General features: G+C 34.1%; 1 protein-coding gene across 1 annotated transcript; it reads left to right on the top strand.

Annotated features, from left to right (window-relative positions):
• The first annotated feature begins 4,023 nt into the window (after nucleotides 1-4,023).
• Nucleotides 4,024-4,878, top strand: LOC132186030 (major pollen allergen Aln g 1). Its single transcript, XM_059599804.2, has 2 exons — nucleotides 4,024-4,266; nucleotides 4,360-4,878. The coding sequence occupies exons 1-2, from the start codon at nucleotides 4,083-4,085 to the stop codon at nucleotides 4,656-4,658; spliced, it is 483 nt and encodes a 160-aa protein (XP_059455787.2). The 5' UTR covers nucleotides 4,024-4,082; the 3' UTR covers nucleotides 4,659-4,878.
• The last annotated feature ends 12,242 nt before the right edge of the window (nucleotides 4,879-17,120 follow it).

The raw sequence follows: 17,120 nt of genomic DNA, 5'->3' as shown, positions 1-17,120 counted from the left end.
GCTATTTATAGACTGATCAGAAGGCTCATGGAGCTTAATTTGGCAGAATTTTCGCCCTGTGAGTAATAAACAATTCTCCTCACTGTCCAGTTTTTCTTTGTGGAGGGTCCCCTCTAGGTAGCTATGACGACGAGGATAATTAATAACTCTGTATGAATAATCTAGTCAAAGAAAGCTCCTGTCTCAATTAAATCGACTAATAAATAAAAAACATATTGTTTCCTGAGTATTTTCATTTTTTATTTTATTTTTTTTAAATCAATTCTGACCGTTTGAAATCATACTTATCCAACAAGCACTTAAGCTTGACAATCACATCTTATTTTATTTAATCTTATATAAACGATCAAGTAAATTCAACCATTAAGCTAGTCACGCTTAGAAGTATGTATATCATATCGTAATAGAGCATACATCAAGCATATATATCCAAAAATAGCCTCAATTTTTATTGTGGGGGATTCTTTTCTTTCAAAAGTTAATATTAATGTCTTTCATACCGAAATACTAATAAAAACATATGGAAAATTTTCTCTAAACTCAATTAAAGAAAATTCAGTCAATCAAATTTATTAAACTCTCAACATATATCTATTGATCAATTCAAAATTATCGATAGATCAAAAATTCAATAATAATTATCTGAAATTTAATGGTGATTTTAAAAGTTACATCACAATTAATTAAGATGGTACAAAAACGACTCTAGTTCTCCGTCTAATATTATTCTTTCTCATAACATATAGTTTGAAGTTTACGACCGGACAACCTTGGCAATAAAGCAAGACGTTTAGCTTCTAGATTAATCCTCCTTCTAACATTACTCGTTCTTACAAAATTTAGGGGTGGTTTGATTCACGGAATGCGTATTCCATTAAGAAAAAAAATAGTTATTACAGGGAAAAAAAGAAAATAATTATTTATAATTCTTCGTTTGGTAACAACACATGCTCTAATTAAAATTTAATCTATATTACTAAAAACCTCAAGCTATTTATTATTATTTTTTTCAACTCATACTAAAAATTAAAAAAAATAAATAAAGTCGGTGGCCCGTCATCCACTTCATTTTTCATGTTTTTTTTTATTTTTTTTATTTTTTAAGAGTTTAGAATAAAATAAATGTATTTCATTCCTTAAGAAATAACTATTCTCGGTGTATGAAATTAGTCATACTCACAGGAATATTCCTAATAACAAAAAAAAAAAAAAAAGACTATTCAATAAAAATAACTATTTTATTTTAAGAGCTTATTCCACAGACCAAACAAAAACTTAGTTTGAACTTTACGATCCGACAGCCATGATTATAAAGCAAGAGGTTTAATTTGTAAATGGTTTAATTAGGACGCCATCTAGAACGCATGGACTGAGGTTTCCAAAGTTGAACGACGCCAATGACGACTTGAAGGGTAGACTTTCGTTGTCTGGCGGTTCTTCTGCGTCGGCCATCCTTATCCTTTTGTTTCCCACGACAAAATATCGCTTGACACTTGTGATCGATCGATTTCAGGCAATTAATATGATAATCAAACTTTCACATCAAAATTGCTTTAAAATATTCGTATATTAAAAGAAGCTTCTAATTTTTACTCCGTCGTCAGTGTGGATTGTGGAGCTTTTTTTTTTTACTTTTTCTTTTCCTTCGTTAGGCAAGGAAAAAGGGAATTACAAGATATTTTTTTTTCTTTAACTTGTGATAAGGTAAACTAGTGTTTGTATAAGCTTTATCATGCTTATGATAGTTATGTGATGGTCTGTCATTTTTATAAAGAATAATAAATCTGGGTCACTCTTATGCTAAATTAATAAAACAGATAATCTATTATAATTCATGAATAAAACAGATAGTCTAGATTATATTCCATTCACAAATTTGGGTGGAGGTCGTTCTGCAAACCTCATATAAGAGCATTTCTAGCCTCTTTACCCAATTAATTTACCTTTTTACTTTTTTTTTAGCCAAATTATTAAAAATCACAAAGAATACTTTCCAACAACCTCATCAAAATGAATATTTTGGTTTGGTGAATTTACAGTACTCACTAAATGAATAAAAAATAATATAACTTTTCTCTTTCCTTCCCTATTGTTTTTTTGAAAAAAGTTAGGAAAAGAATAGAGAAATATAGTCGGTCCACCATCAAGTATAAAGTCAAGTTGTATTTCCTCTGCCCCTCTCCTTCACAATGATGCAATAAGAATATTGTTTCTCAATAAGGTTGTAAATGAACAAGTTTGTTTGATAATTCACAAATCCAAGCACCCAACAATTAGTATAATAATTTTTGGTTATGAAATGGAAACATTTGGAGCACCTTAAAAGTAAAACCATTTCAAGGCGGCCATACCCAATAAATCAATCACTAAAGAAAACTCAAAGTACATGTATAGTAAACTTATGAGCCCCTTGTAAAATACTAAGACTATATGTACACGACAAGCTCCTAATCACTTCCCTCCAGGCTTCCTCAGCAGCTCCAGTTTTTTGCAGGCCAATTTTCTTTATATGAGTTCTTTATCGACCTAACGGTAGATTTCAAACACATGAAGGTTTAGCATGATATATGGTTTGAAATGCAAAGTCTAAAAGAGGGAAAATAATGGAAGCTCTCAATAAAGCCCAATAGAGGAAAAGTCTATATATTCCCTTCAAAGTAAAACCCAATTAACAATGTCTTCTTAAAGCACCAAAAAGTGGGCAATGTCACCCAATGACAAAAATATCCTTAGCACCAAAAAGTGGGCAATGTCACCCAATGACAAAAATATCCTTAATAAAATAAAAATAAACATTTCTAAAAAAAAATAAAATTATAAAAAACTTTTTAATTTTTTGTTTTGTTTTGTTTTTCGCATTTATATGAGTGTTTTTGTTTTACCAAAAAAACTATTGGAGTTATTTTTGTCTTTTTGCTGGTCTTAAGGAAATATTAGTATGGAAGATATTATCCCGAGCGAAGGTTTGTGAGACATTATCAATTAATTAGGTGATAATATGGACTTTTTTAAAATAAAAAAAATAAAAAAAATAAAAAGAAGAAGAAGAAGAATTTAGCATTTGCCAAATTCTAAGTGGTTGCACCACAAGAATGGTCAAGAATGACACATATCATGGAGCCAATTTCGTATTTGATGGACAGAAATGAAGCCCAAGCCCTGTTATTGATGAAGACGGAAAGGGAAGTAGCTAGGCGACATTTATTGGTGGACTACGTTGGATGGTGGCTGCAGCCATCGTGAATGGAATTTCACTAATTCTTCCAATAAAATTCTTGAGTGGAAATTTTTTCTCGTGTCTGTGGGGACACCCGAAAAGAGACCTGACTTCAGGGCGGAACCTAGATTTTGAGTGTAGAGGAACAAATTTCTGATTAGACGTAGGAAGCTAAGGGATTCTCTTGGACCTGCGGTGGTGTCTCTATGAGGAGCCAAACGATCAAAGCAACCAAATACGTGAATGTCGTTTTGTAGTTGTCCAGTAGGGTCTTGAGGCTTGGGTTTCGCTTGGCCTGTGAAACGAGGGAAGGGTTGAGAGTTGTGGAGGAGGTGTTTGGACGGAGAGAAACTGAAATGAGAGAAAAAGAAACAGGGGAGGGTAACTTCTCTTCAAAAATAAATGGTAAAAGGAATAAAAAATATTTTTGGTATTACAATGTTGAAGATTTTTTTGGTGAGAGAGAGAAAGAGTTGAAGATCAAATGAATAAAAAAAAATTTTAGTGGGACAACTGGCTAGAGAATATTTGGTGAGCGAGAGTGGGCTGAAGATAAAATAATAAAAAAACAATTTGGGGGGACATTTTTCAGTGATTTTGAGGGGACAAATTTTTAGATTTTGAAATATATATATATGTATATAAAACACATACAGTGGCAAAATTTTCGAAAGTTTTGTCCCCACCTACACACGTAGGTCCGCCCCTGCCTGTCTTTTTGGGTCACCAAAGAGGCCAGGGCATTGTCACAAAATTAAGGTCATTTTCAGGCTCACAACTCTATAAATAGCAAGCTCCCCAACTCAAAAAACTCACCAACTTTGATCAATCCTACTACTCCTCGATCATCATCATCATCATCATCATGGGTGTTTTCAATTACGAGGCTGAGAGCCCCTGTGTTATCCCAGCAGCTAGGCTGTTCAAGGCCTTTATCCTTGATGGCGATAACCTCATCCCAAAGGTTGCACCTCAAGCTATTAGCAGCGTTGAAAACGTTGAAGGAAATGGAGGGCCCGGAACCATCAAGAAGATCACCTTTGCCGAAGGTTAATTTAATTACTCTGTATCCTATATATATATATATATTCTCCATCGCATCATTCATAAAACTTACTTGTGCTATTTTCTGTATCCTTCAGGCAGCCCTTTCAAGTACGTGAAGGAGAGGGTTGAGGAGGTTGACCACGCAAACTTCAAATACAGATACACCGTGATCGAGGGCGGTGTCGTGGGCGATAAGCTGGAGAAGATCTGCAACGAGCTGAGGATAGTGGCAGCCCCTGGTGGTGGATCCATCTTGAAGATCAGCAACAAGTACCACACCAAAGGCGGCCATGAGATGAATGCAGAGGATATTAAGGTTGGCAAAGAAAAGGCCGAGGCACTTTTAAAGGCAGTTGAGAGCTACCTCTTGGCACACACTGCTGAATACAACTAAACCTTAATTGTCTTATATATATATTGTGTCTTCGCCCAGTAATGTTTTTTTGTTTACTGCTTAGTTTTGGCTTGCTAATAAAGGAGCTTGCAGTTGTGCTTATCTGCTTGCTGAAGATCGATATTGTAAGTTTGTAACTCAGAAGAATGGAAACTGAATGTTGTATTACTTTTTGAATATATATATACAAATAATGGAAAGGATAAGATTAAAGTTTCAAGTTTTGAATGATTGAAATTTACTGAAGCTCTCCTTGTTAGAGCCTAATATGTAGTTGTGTTATGTGTGGACTACTTTTGACAAGGATAAACTTAGGGCATGTTTGATATTGTGTTTGAAGGGCTTAAAAATGCTTGTGACACTTAAAAAGTCAGTTTGAAGAAAAAAGTACTCGTTTAGTAAAAAAATTAAAAACGCTTTTAATGGTTCAAAAAGCTTAAAAATGGCTTAAACCCACACTTATGGTAAAAGTTTAAAAATGAAACTTTTGCTCAAAATTTTTTTTTTACTTAAAAACTCTATTTCTCAAACACAATCTTAAAGAAGCTCTTAGACTTGGGCTAATTAAAGAGATTATGATATACAAAGTCTTTTTTAATAACAAATTAATTGGAAAAGGATTACATGAATCTAAACACCGAAAAAGCGGTTGGCCTCCCGACAACAGACCAAAAATAAAAATTATAGTACATAAAATATGAGAGCCTCTTCTATTAGGAAAAACAAGACGAGGGTTTTACAACCTCCAATAAAAATTTTACAAGTCAGTTTAAAACACCAAAAACTATACAAAGGAAAACACAAGATAACCCACCAAAATACCCAGAAACCAGAAAAGAAGACCTTCTAAGTTACCTGGTACTGTTTTAAAAGACCGATAGAGAATGGGGCCATTAATTTCGCTTCTTGCGGTAACAGTAATACAATCGCAATATCAATTCAGCACTGCAACAAGTTCTGAAGGTGAACAGAGAAAATCGAAGACAAATACACATAGAGAGACACGTAGAGAGAGAAAGAGAAAGGAGATCGAGTGGAGAGGGATAGAAGGATGAGGAGACGTCAGAGCGGTGTTTGGGTTGTTGAGAATATTTCTTTGGTTTTCATCAATTTTCTCTGCATTCTTTTTCGTCCACTACAGCATTATTTTTCAACTACACTTTTTTGACTGATAGGAAGCCCGACCCATCACTAAACTTTAGTGGCGTGTTAGTATTGATGGGTGTTTGTGTCGGACATTAAAAAAAAACAGGGTGTCACTAATAAAATTTTTTTGATGTGTCACTATTTGCCATGTCACTATAAATTTAACACATCAATAAAGTTTTTGCTGATGTAGCATTATTTAGCATGCCACTAATTAGTGACATGGCAAAAAGTGAGTTACTGCAGACAAGTCAAAAAATCTCATTTTTTTTGTGAGGTTTGATACCGAAACAACACAAACTCAACTCATGACCAACTTCTTTCTTACGTATAAAAAAAAATTGAATTTTAAATCAAACAAATTGTATTTTTTCCCAAATTTTCAGAATCCCAAAATCTTCTCTCAATTTTTTGTTTTTTAGATGATACGTAAGAGAGAAATTAGCCATAAGTTAAATTTGTATTGTGACCTTAACATTTTCTTTTTTCTGTAGTGGTCCTTGCCATTGCTAAACTTAGACATTCTGAGTAATGCTTTTGAAAGTTGGTTTTTCTTTCAATAAAAAAAAATTAAAAAAAAAAAAAAGAAAAGAAAAGAAAAGAAAAAAGAAAGTGGGTTTTAATTAGCACAATGACGCAGCGTTAATACAGCAAATTAAATCCAGCAATTGCAGTGCGAGGTCATACTTTTCATCTAGGTTCAAAATGAAATGTAAAAGTCATAAATGGAAAGATCTGAGAGGAATAAAATGAGAAAGAAAATCTGAGAGACCAAGCCGCCTATTGAGGAAGAAGAACGGAAAAGATTGGGTGTTTTTATTTCAAGCTGATGTGTAAATGTTTTATTAGATGTTGTAAATATGGTGTTTTACACCACATCCTATTGAAATTATTCTCATTAAATACATACAAATAGTAAGAATTTGGTCAAAAAATTATAAAGTCCAATTTAATGAGCTTAAATGGGTGTTCCAATTGAAAGGATATCAATGAGTGGATGCCTTTGATGGGATGAGAAGTGACTTTTCTTCAAAAGTTATAACCGTTGGTCTTGGAGAAAAAAAGTACATACATATGCTTGAGAGACCAAATCGTTTCCCTCTAGAAACATAATTTGTTCTCTTCACTTAAATTTTTGTAAAAAAAATGCAAAATTAATTACTGTGGTTTACCTGATTTACAAATAAGCACCAATATAGTATCAAATTGTTTTGAAAAATCCATGTGGTATGTAAAAATAACAAATTACTTAATGTAGTCAAATTAATTCAAAGAACTTGATGGATTTTGTTAGTGTGCCACGTTAAAGCTAATAAAATTACGACATATGTTACTCATAATAAAAAGTATATAAATTAAAATATATATAGACCCGCCATGAGAGGCTGGAGCAACATTTTTTTTTTTTTTTTTTGGAATGTTTTAACAGTTTTAGTTTGTTAGGTTTTTAGGTTTTATTTTTTGAATATTTAATGAGGCATATGACCTCTTTGTAATTTTTGATTGGTTTGACATAGAATTCGGTTAACTTTTTGGAGGGAAGATGAACGAAGTACCATATCTGTTTTTACACATATTTGAGGTACCATTTACGATACAAATTGAAATTTAGGTCAAAAAATAAAATTGTTAAACCACAAGAGGTAAAAAGACATTTAACGCAATAAAAAAAATAAGATTATATGTCGTGCCTAACAATGACAATTGATATGGGTTGTCGCTGATAGTCAAGACAACCCAAAACCTTCATTGCTGATTTCCTATCTATCAAAGACGAGCAATTTGTCTTAGCTGATAGTTATATTATTAGCGATGATTCAAAACAGTCATCACTGATACCCTAACTATTAGAGATGATGACAATTTTGGTCGTTGCTCATTGTTAGATTATTAGCGACAACCCAAATCTATCGTTGCCAATACCCTTCGTTAAGAAAAAAAAAAGAAAAAGAAAGAAGAGGCTTGTATGGAATACTTATCAACAATGACTAATTAATGTGAGTTGTCGCTTATAGTCATATTATTAATGACAACCCAAATCTGTATTTAAATTTTGTAACCCTTTTCCAAGTTTGAGTTTTTCCTTCTCAAAATGCCGAACTAACGCTGGAGTTTGTTGGACCTTAATTGAAGGTTGCTGGAAGTAGACATTTTTCGTACGAGCCAAAAGATGAAAATTATTTTTCGAAAAATCATTTTTTTGTTGGAAAACTAACAGAACCCAAATGCAATGCGTATCAACGACGACTTTTAAAGGCAGTTGAGAGCTACCTCTTGGCACACTCTGCTGAATACAGCTAAACCTTAATTGTCTCATATATTGTGTCTTCGCCCAGTAATGTTTTTTTGTTTACTGCTTAGTTTTGGCTTGCTAATAAAGGAGCTTGCAGTTGTGTTCATCTGCTTGCTGAAGATCGATATTGTAAGTTTGTAACTCAGAAGAATGCAAACTGAATGTTGTATTACTTTTTGAATATATATATATACAAATAATGGAAAGGATAAGATTAAAGTTCTAAGTTTTGAATGATTGAAATTTACTGAAGCTCTATCTCCTTGTTAGAGCCTAATATTTAGTTGTGTTATATATATGTGGACTACTTTTGACAAGGATAAACTTAGGTCTGTTTGAGATTGCGTTTGAAGGACCTAAAAATGCTTTTAACACTTAAAAAGTTAATTTCAAGAAAAAAGCACTCGTTTAGTAAAAAATTAAAAACACTTTTTATGGTTCAAAAAGCCTAAAAATGGCTTAAACCCACTTTTAGCAAAAATTTAAAAATGAAACTTTTGCTAAAAAGTTTTTTTTACTTAAAAACTTTATTTTTCAAACACAGTCAAGAAGCTCTTAGACTTGGGCTAATTAAAGACATTATGATATACAAAATCTTTTTTAATAACAAATTAATTGGAAAAGGATTACATGAATCTAAACACCGTAAAAGCGGGTGGCCTCCCGACAGCAGACCAAAAATAAAAATTATAGTATATAAAATACGAGGGCCTCTTCTATTAGGATGAGTTGTAAATCAAGACAAGGGTCTTACAACCTCTAATAAAAATTTGACAAGTCAGTTTAAAACACCAAAAACTATAAAAAGGAAAACACAAGATAACCCACCAAAATACTCAGAAACCAGAAAAGAAGACCGTCTAAGTTACCTGGTACTGTTTTAAAAGACCGATAGAGAATGGAGCCATTAATTTCGCTTCTTGCGGTAACAGTAATACAATCGCAATATCAATTCAGCACGGCAACAAGTTCTGAAGGTGAACAGAGAAAATCGAAGACAAATACACATAGAGAGACACGTAGAGAGAGAAAGAGAAAGGAGAGTGGAGAGGGATAGAAGTATGAGGAGAAGTCAGAGCGGTGTTTGGGTTGTTGAGAATGTTTCTTTGGTTTTCATCAATTTTCTCAGCGTTCTTTTTCGTCCATGCCACTACAAGAAAAAAGCATTATTTTTCAGACTACACGTTTTTGACAGATAGGAAGCCCGACATGTCACTAAACTTTAGTGACGTGATAGTATTTGAAGAAATTCATAATCAAATGGAAAAGTAAAATAATAGTGGAATTTAAATAAAAGAGATATAAAGATTTTTACGTGGTTCGATCAACGACCTACATCCACAGATAAAGCCCATAGGGCTACATTAAGCTCTTATTGAATGATTTGTTTACAATAGAGAATGCTCTATTTATAGAGCTTACACATAAATGTAATCTTAATCAAATCCCTTAATTTAGGATGATCAAATCATAATCAAATCCCTAAATTATGCTAATTTAATCTTGGGGAAAATGCAGTTTACCCCCCTGAAGTTTCAGGGGTTTTTCAATTTTAACCCCAAAGTTTAAAAATTGGCAATCTACCCCCCTGAAGTTTCAAAAATTGGCAATTTAAACCCTCCGTTTAATTTTTTCGTCTAAATGGACGGAAATCTGTGAAATTACATCACTACCCTCAGTCTTTTTTAAAAAAATTTCCGTCCAATTTAACGGAAAAATTAAACGGAAGGTTTAAATTGCCAATTTTTGAAACTTCAGGGGGGTAGATTGCCAATTTTTGAACTTTGGGGTTAAAATTGAAAAACCCCTGAAACTTCAGGGGGGTAAACTGCATTTTCCCCTTTAATCTTCATCAATCATAATCAAATCCCTAACTTTTAGGGTCATTCAAATATACTCTAACAGTATTCAAGGGTGTTTGTGTCAGACATTAAAAAAAGGGTGTCACTAATAAGAATTTTTTGATGCGTCACTGTTTGCCATGTCACTAATTGGTGATGTGGCAAATTTAACACGTCAATAAAGTTTTTGCTGATGCGGCACTATTTAGCTCGTCACTAATTAGCGACGTGGCAAAAAGTGAATTACTGTAGACAAGTCAAAAACTCTCATTTTTTTGTGAGGTTTGATACGGACACAACACAAACTCAACTCATGGTCAACTTCTCTCCTTCGTGTAAAAAAAATTGGAATTTTAAACCAAACAAATTGTCTTTTTTCCCAAATTTTCAGAATCCAAAAATCCTCTCTCAATTTTTTGTGTTTTAGATGACACGTAAGAGAGAAGTTGGCCATAAGTTAGATTTGTGTTGTGACCTTAACATTTTCCTTTTTTTGTAGTGGTCCTTGCCATGGCTAAACTTAGACATTATGAGTAATGCTTTTGAAAGTGGGTTTTAACCACAACGACGCAGCGTTAATACAACAAATTAAATCCAGGCTATCCAGCAATTGCAGTGCGAGGTCATAGTTTTCATCTGGGTTCAAAAGGAAATGTAAAAGTCATAAATGGAAAGATCTAAGAGGAATAAAATGAGAAAGAAAATCTGAGAGACCAAGCCGCCTATTGAGGAAGAAGAATGGAAAAGATTGGGTGTTTTTATTTCAAGCTGATGTGTAAATGTTTTATTACATGCTGTAAATATGGTGTTTTACACCACATCCTATTGAAATTATTCTCATAAAATACATACAAATAGTAAGAATTTGGTCAAAAAATTATAAAGTCCAATTTAATGAGCTTAAATGGGTGTTTCAATTGAAAGGATATCAATGAGTGGATGCCTTTGATGGGATGAGAAGGGACCTTTCTTCAAAAGTTATAACGGTTGGTCTGGAGAAAAAAAGTACACACATATGCTTGAGAGACCCAATAGGCCAATATGTTATTTATGCTTAAATTATTATCGTTTCCCTCTAGAAACATAATTTGTTCTCTTCACTTAAATTTTTGTAAAAAAAATGCAAAATTAATTACTGTGGTTTACCTGATTTACAAATAAGCGCCAATATAGTATCAAATTGTTTTGAAAAATCCATGTGGTATGTAAAAATAACAAATTACTTAATGTAGTCAAATTAATTTAAAGAACTTGATGAATTTTGTTAGTGTGCCACATTAAAGCCAATAAAATTACGACATATGTTACTCATAATAAAAAGTATATAAATTAAAATATATATAGACCGGCCATGAGAGGCTGGAGCAACTTTTTTTTTTTTTTAAAGTATTTTTTTTTTTTAAAATTTTTATGTTTTAGCAGTTTTAGTTTTTTAGGTTTTTCGGTTTTCTTTTTTTTGAATATTTAATGAGGCATATGACCTCTTTGTAATTTTTGATTGGTTTGACATAGAATTCGGTTAACTTTTTGGATGGAAGATGAATGAAGTACCATTTCTGTTTTTACACATATTTGAGGTACCATTTACGATACAAATTGAAATGGGTTGTCACTGATAGTCAAAACAACCCAAAACCTTCATCGCTGATTTCCTATCTATCAAAGACGAGCAATTTGTGTCTTAGCTGATAGTTATATTATTAGCGATGATTCAAAACAGTCATCAGAGATGATGACAATTTTGGTCGTTGCTCATTGTTCGATTATTAGCGACAACCCAAATCTATCGTTGCCAATACCCTTCGTTAAGAAAAAAAGAAAAAGAAAGAAGAGGCTTGTATGGAATACTTATTAACAATGACTAATGTGAGTTGTCGCTTATAGTCATATTATTAATGACAACCCAAATCTGTATTTAAATTTTGTAACCCTTTTCCAAGTTTGAGTTTTTCCTTCTCAAACTGCCAAACTAACGCCGGAGTTTGTTGGACCTTAATTGAAGGTTGCTGGAAGTCGCCGATCTTCTTCCACCATCCGTCGCACATTTTTCGTACGGGCTAAAAGATGAAAATTATTTTTCGAAAAATCATTTTTTTGTTGGAAAACTAACAGAACCCAAGTGCAATACGTATCAATGACGACTGTTATGGGTCATCGCTGATATATATATATATATACTTGGACTATCAATTACAACATTGATAATCAAAGCTGGTAAATTTTACATAATAAGCTTTTTTTTTTTTTTTTTAATGAAATACATAGGGTACCAACGACGCTTATATATATATAATAAAAAATTAGCTAGTGTGATTTTCCAAATCATAAAATATTAGCCAGTGTGATTTACCTGATTTGGAATAAGTTCCTTGTGGTAGCAAAATGTTCTGAGAGATCTTTGCCGTATGCATAATTAACAAATTACTCCGGAGTCCCTACTATCAAATTTCGTAAAAAAAAAAAACTTGATAAATTCCATTAGTATGGCAAGTTAGAGCCTATAAAATCCTGACAGTATCACTTATAATGAAAAATATATAATGATAAAAGTTTAAAAATTTTAAAACTAAGAATTTGAAGAAAAATTACAATTTAAAAGTAAAAAAATTTAAAAATTGAAAAGTACACTACCTCCATTAAACTACCACCTCATTGCCAATGCCCATCTTCTCCCAAGCTACCAATTGTGTCAATGTCCTCCAGTGGCGGAGCCAGCCTTTTTATATTAGGGGTGCCGCCAAAATTTTTTTGGCGTCTTAAAAATTTTCTTCACCCTAAAAATTTGGTAATTCACACAATATATGCATCACAAAAAATATTTATAAAAGTTCATAAATATGTACTCAAATTGATATATTAGAAATGTAACATGTCGACATTATATCAAAAAGACAGAAATACAAAAAAAGAAAAGAAAAAAGAAGGTGTCTAGAACTGCACTTTACGGTCTCTTAAAAGTACAAAATAATCAAATATCGAATCTAAATCGAAGCTCTCAGCAATTTCCCATTCAATATAGAGAACTAAACTATTTGGCAGCTGCATCATCGAGTTCGATTGTTCCCACGCCTTTTCCTGTTCTCCAGTTTTGAGTTCTCCACCATATATACAACCTCAAGAAATTGATAAAATAAATCCAAAAATCCAAAAATAAAATTAGGTAAAAGAAAGAAACTAGAACAAAAATCTAAAACTGTAACATAAAACTACAAAAGTGACTGAGAAGCTAGGGAGGACGAGACGAGGAGTTACCTGTGAATCTGTGATAGAAAGAACAGAGAACGAAGAGACTAGAGAGCGTCTTAGAGATTTTTTTTTTTTTTGGTGTGCGGGAGAAGGGTTGCCGTGGGTTAAATTGCCCTGGCTTAAATGGGGGTGCGAGAGAAGGGTTGCTGTGTCTTGGGTAATGGGTAGGTAAAATTGTAAAAAGATTTTTTTATTTTATTTTACATATATATATCTATTTTATTTTGAGGGTGCCAAGGGTTTAAAAAAAAAAAAAATTAAAATCCTTGGGGGTGCTGTACCCCCAAGGGGTAACGTGGCTCTGCCACTGATGTCCCCCATAAAGTATTAAAAAATGTTAATGTCTCTCAATGACAAAAATACCATTGATAAAATTAAAAAATTCTTAAAATTATATTACAAAAACTAAAAACTTAAAAAGGAAAAAAAAAAAAAAAAAAAAAAAAACAAACTAGGAGAAACTTCACTTACCCCATAAATTTTTCATCACATTTAGGACTTCTTTGGGTGTGCGTTTGAGGGGCTTAAAAGTGCGTGTTTAACACTAAAAAAATCCGTTTTAAAAAAAAAGTACATGTTTGACAAAAAAAAAAAATTTAAGCGCTTTTAAGGGTTCTTTTATAGGTAGGATTTGCAGATGTAGTGGTGATGACCGAGCAAAGGATTCGGGATTCGGGCGTAACAGATGGAAGATTTAATATTTCTGTTCCCTGACTGTTATGGTGTAACGCCCCGAGAATTAATATACTGGTAATTAATTTAACGGTTCGTCTCCCAGCCTTATTCCACTCCAAACAAGACTCAGGGACATCTACTCCTCAAAAAGACAGATGATACTAAGCATCGGAAAATATTAAAGTTCTATAAACATCAATCATTACAACCAGAGCATTTACCAAAGACCATCAAGTAGCGGAAATCATACTATACACATCATCATTACAAGGGATCTATCCTATACCTTAATATGCAAGCATGCATAAAAGTTTTAAGTCTACAACATAACTCAAAGTACTTGTTACCATGAGTGCTCGCCTAAGCTTGCAATAAGTCCTCAAGCATCTCCCGGATCGAATCTTCCAAGATAACCGGACGTTTCACAATAACCATCTTCTGCTAAGCTATCTATAACAGCATAATTGTACATATGGAGAAAAAAAATGAAATAATACAAGGATAAGTCCGACAACTTAGTGAGTACAAATGCACATGACGTACCAGTCATTAGTTTGTGGATTCCGTTATTTATAAAGCACATGCAACATTATGACAGTTTATCATGGATGTGATATATATAATCATGAGTAACAGTAATAGTTCAACCGTATGGTCTACTCGAGATATTACTCATTCTCAGCAGGGTTGACGCTGTCCCGAGGGACCTGTAGTACTACACCGGTGCTTCGGATATTGAAACGGCTACCGTACATCTGGGCTCAAGGCCATACGTCCGCTCAATGAGTTTCAGGTAGAGCCTCATTTGGTTCAACTGTTCTCCTAACCTCCTGAACTAATTTCTAAGGTTACTAAAAGGCTATCTTGGGTCTCCTAACTCAAAATGAAACCTCCATGCATACGAAATCATGTTAAACCAAGTCAAATGCTAACATTAACATGATTTAAGACCCAACCTAACTAGAACTACAACTAGCAACTTAAGACAACATTTAAGAAGCATAATGACATAAAAACGAGCTAGGCTTAAGTGTATTACCTCCTTGAAGCGAAACTTCGAGAACCTCATCTCCGATAGCACCGAACTCACAAACCTCACACAAAACACACTCACAAGGAGGGATTTTCGCAGAGCCTGGGTGCGAGTTAGGCAGTGAACATGGCGTGTAAAACTGAAGGGGGTAGGGGGTATTTATAGCAGAGGGTGCTACCAACTTCTCTAAAAAGTAGCTTACGTTTGGTACTATAGGGGCATACGTCCGGTACTGTTTACACAACGATTCAAAGGCTGTAGCGTACGATCTAGGTATTATCCAAGGCGTATTTCAAAAGTAGCGTACGTTCTGTACTATTGGGGCGTACGTCCGTGTACTATTTGCAAAGTACGGTGTGCTATTGTCAGCGTACGTCTGGTGGTCCCCTTCGCGTAACTAAAAACAGGAGCATACGTGCGGTAACCCTAGCGTACGTCCTTTACTACAGACAAGAGTGTACGTCCAGCAACCCTAGCATATGTCCGTTCCGAAAGTCTAAAATTTACAAAATACCCTTCTAACTGTGCCTAGTGACCTAAAGTCCATCTTAACCCTCTAATTAAGCTACCAACTAATTATTTGGGTCACTACATATGGTCAATGCAAAACTGTTCCTGCAATTAATATGATCCCGAAAGTGGAGCGTAATTGCCATTGCAATCAATACAAACCCAAGGATGATTTGTAACTGTTCCCGTAATCAATGAGTATCCGAGGATGTATGTAACCGTCAATGTAATCAATGCGTACTATTCTTGTAACTATCGTACTAAATGGTGTGTAGAGTAGATCTCGATCCTACTGGCTCGATAGATGCTGTCAGCTTGATGCTTATGGCATTCTTGGGTGTATGTTGTCCCGAGCCACTGTGAAATGGTGATGATGTCATCCATGTCTCCCGTATTGGGCTTCATTCTGGTGGGCCTTTTCCTAAACTCACCAGGTCTGGGGTCCATGGACCTGAGTCCCAAGTTTATGTGTAACAGCAATCACTACAAAAAATTCATGCTTTTGTGACGTGTGTATGGTCACCTGGTTTTCAAAATATCACCAAATGGTGACATGTCAGTGAGTAAACCGTCACCAAAAAAATTAATGACGCGTTAATGTTCACATGTCACCAATTAGTGCCGGAAACTGATCGTCTCCATTTCAAATGAAATGAACGGGATCCATTTAATGCATTTATGAGGGTAAATTTGTCCAAAAATTTTGTGAGGAAAAACATTTGGACAAGTTTACCCTCCTAATACACTAAATGTATCCCCCCTATTTCATTGAAATGGAGAGGATCCTTCTCCGTTAGTACCTTTAAAATATTTTTGGACAAATATATTTAAGGTCGGTTGAGAGCTACATTTATCAGCTTAGTAATGTGTGTCATTTTTCAAATCAGAATGAAATAATATCAGCTGATTTTTCAAAAAGTAACGCGTGTCATTTAAGGGCGGTTGAGAGCTACAAATATATTTAGGGGCAGTTGAGAGCTACATTTACGAACTAAAATTGTCGTGATGAAGTAGCTGACAAGACAATTCAAATTCGTTAAGCGGTACTTGAGCATTATCAATTATAGCCAATTGTTTTAGCAATCTTATAATTTCATTTGGAGTATTCTTGAGGGTTGTGGTTGAGTTGGTTAACGGCTGAAGTGGTTTTTTTTATTTTATTTTTTATTTTTTTAAGATTTTGGGTGTTTGTTCACTGGTTTGGTCGAATGGGTTCAGACGCTGTTGTTCAGCCATCTCAACCAGACAGCCTGCGCACGGCCAGCGAACGGAGTTCTCGGGTTGAAGTACTGACTTACTGCACTGGGTCATGCACCACCCTTGGCTACCTCATAAGAGATCCATTGAAGAGATACATGGAGTTTTCAAAAAAAGAAAAAAGAATTTAGCATTGCCAAATTCTAAGTGGTTACACCACAAGAATGGTCAAGAATGACGCATATGATGGAGCCAATTTCGGATTTGATGGACAGAAATGAATCCAAATTAAGCCTTGGTATTGACGAAGACCGAAAGGAAGGTATGCGACATTGGTGGGCTATGCTGAATGGAATTTAACTTCTTTCAACAAATTGTCTCTGGTTGACATCCGAGAAGAGAGTGAAATCCCTACCTTCTTGCATGACCAAAGAGGGATTAAGGTCACTTCCAGGCTCAATACTCTATAAATACCAAGCTCCCCAACTCAAAAAACTCACCAACTTCAATCAATCCTACTA

This window comes from Corylus avellana, chromosome 2 (assembly GCF_965113065.1).
Source record: "Corylus avellana chromosome 2, dhCorAvel1.hap1.2, whole genome shotgun sequence".
NCBI classification, from domain to species: domain Eukaryota; kingdom Viridiplantae; phylum Streptophyta; class Magnoliopsida; order Fagales; family Betulaceae; genus Corylus; species Corylus avellana.
The sequence above is the reverse complement of the archived record's forward strand: the minus strand, read 5'-3'. Positions and strand labels throughout refer to the sequence as shown.

Bases quoted from the DNA above. Each gene is read 5' to 3' on its own strand.
- LOC132186030 (XM_059599804.2), top strand. From the start codon at position 4,083: ATGGGTGTTTTCAATTACGAGGCTGAGAGCCCCTGTGTTATCCCAGCA. The intron at 4,267-4,359 runs GTTAATTTAATT...TGTATCCTTCAG, and splicing joins GAAGATCACCTTTGCCGAAG to GCAGCCCTTTCAAGTACGTG.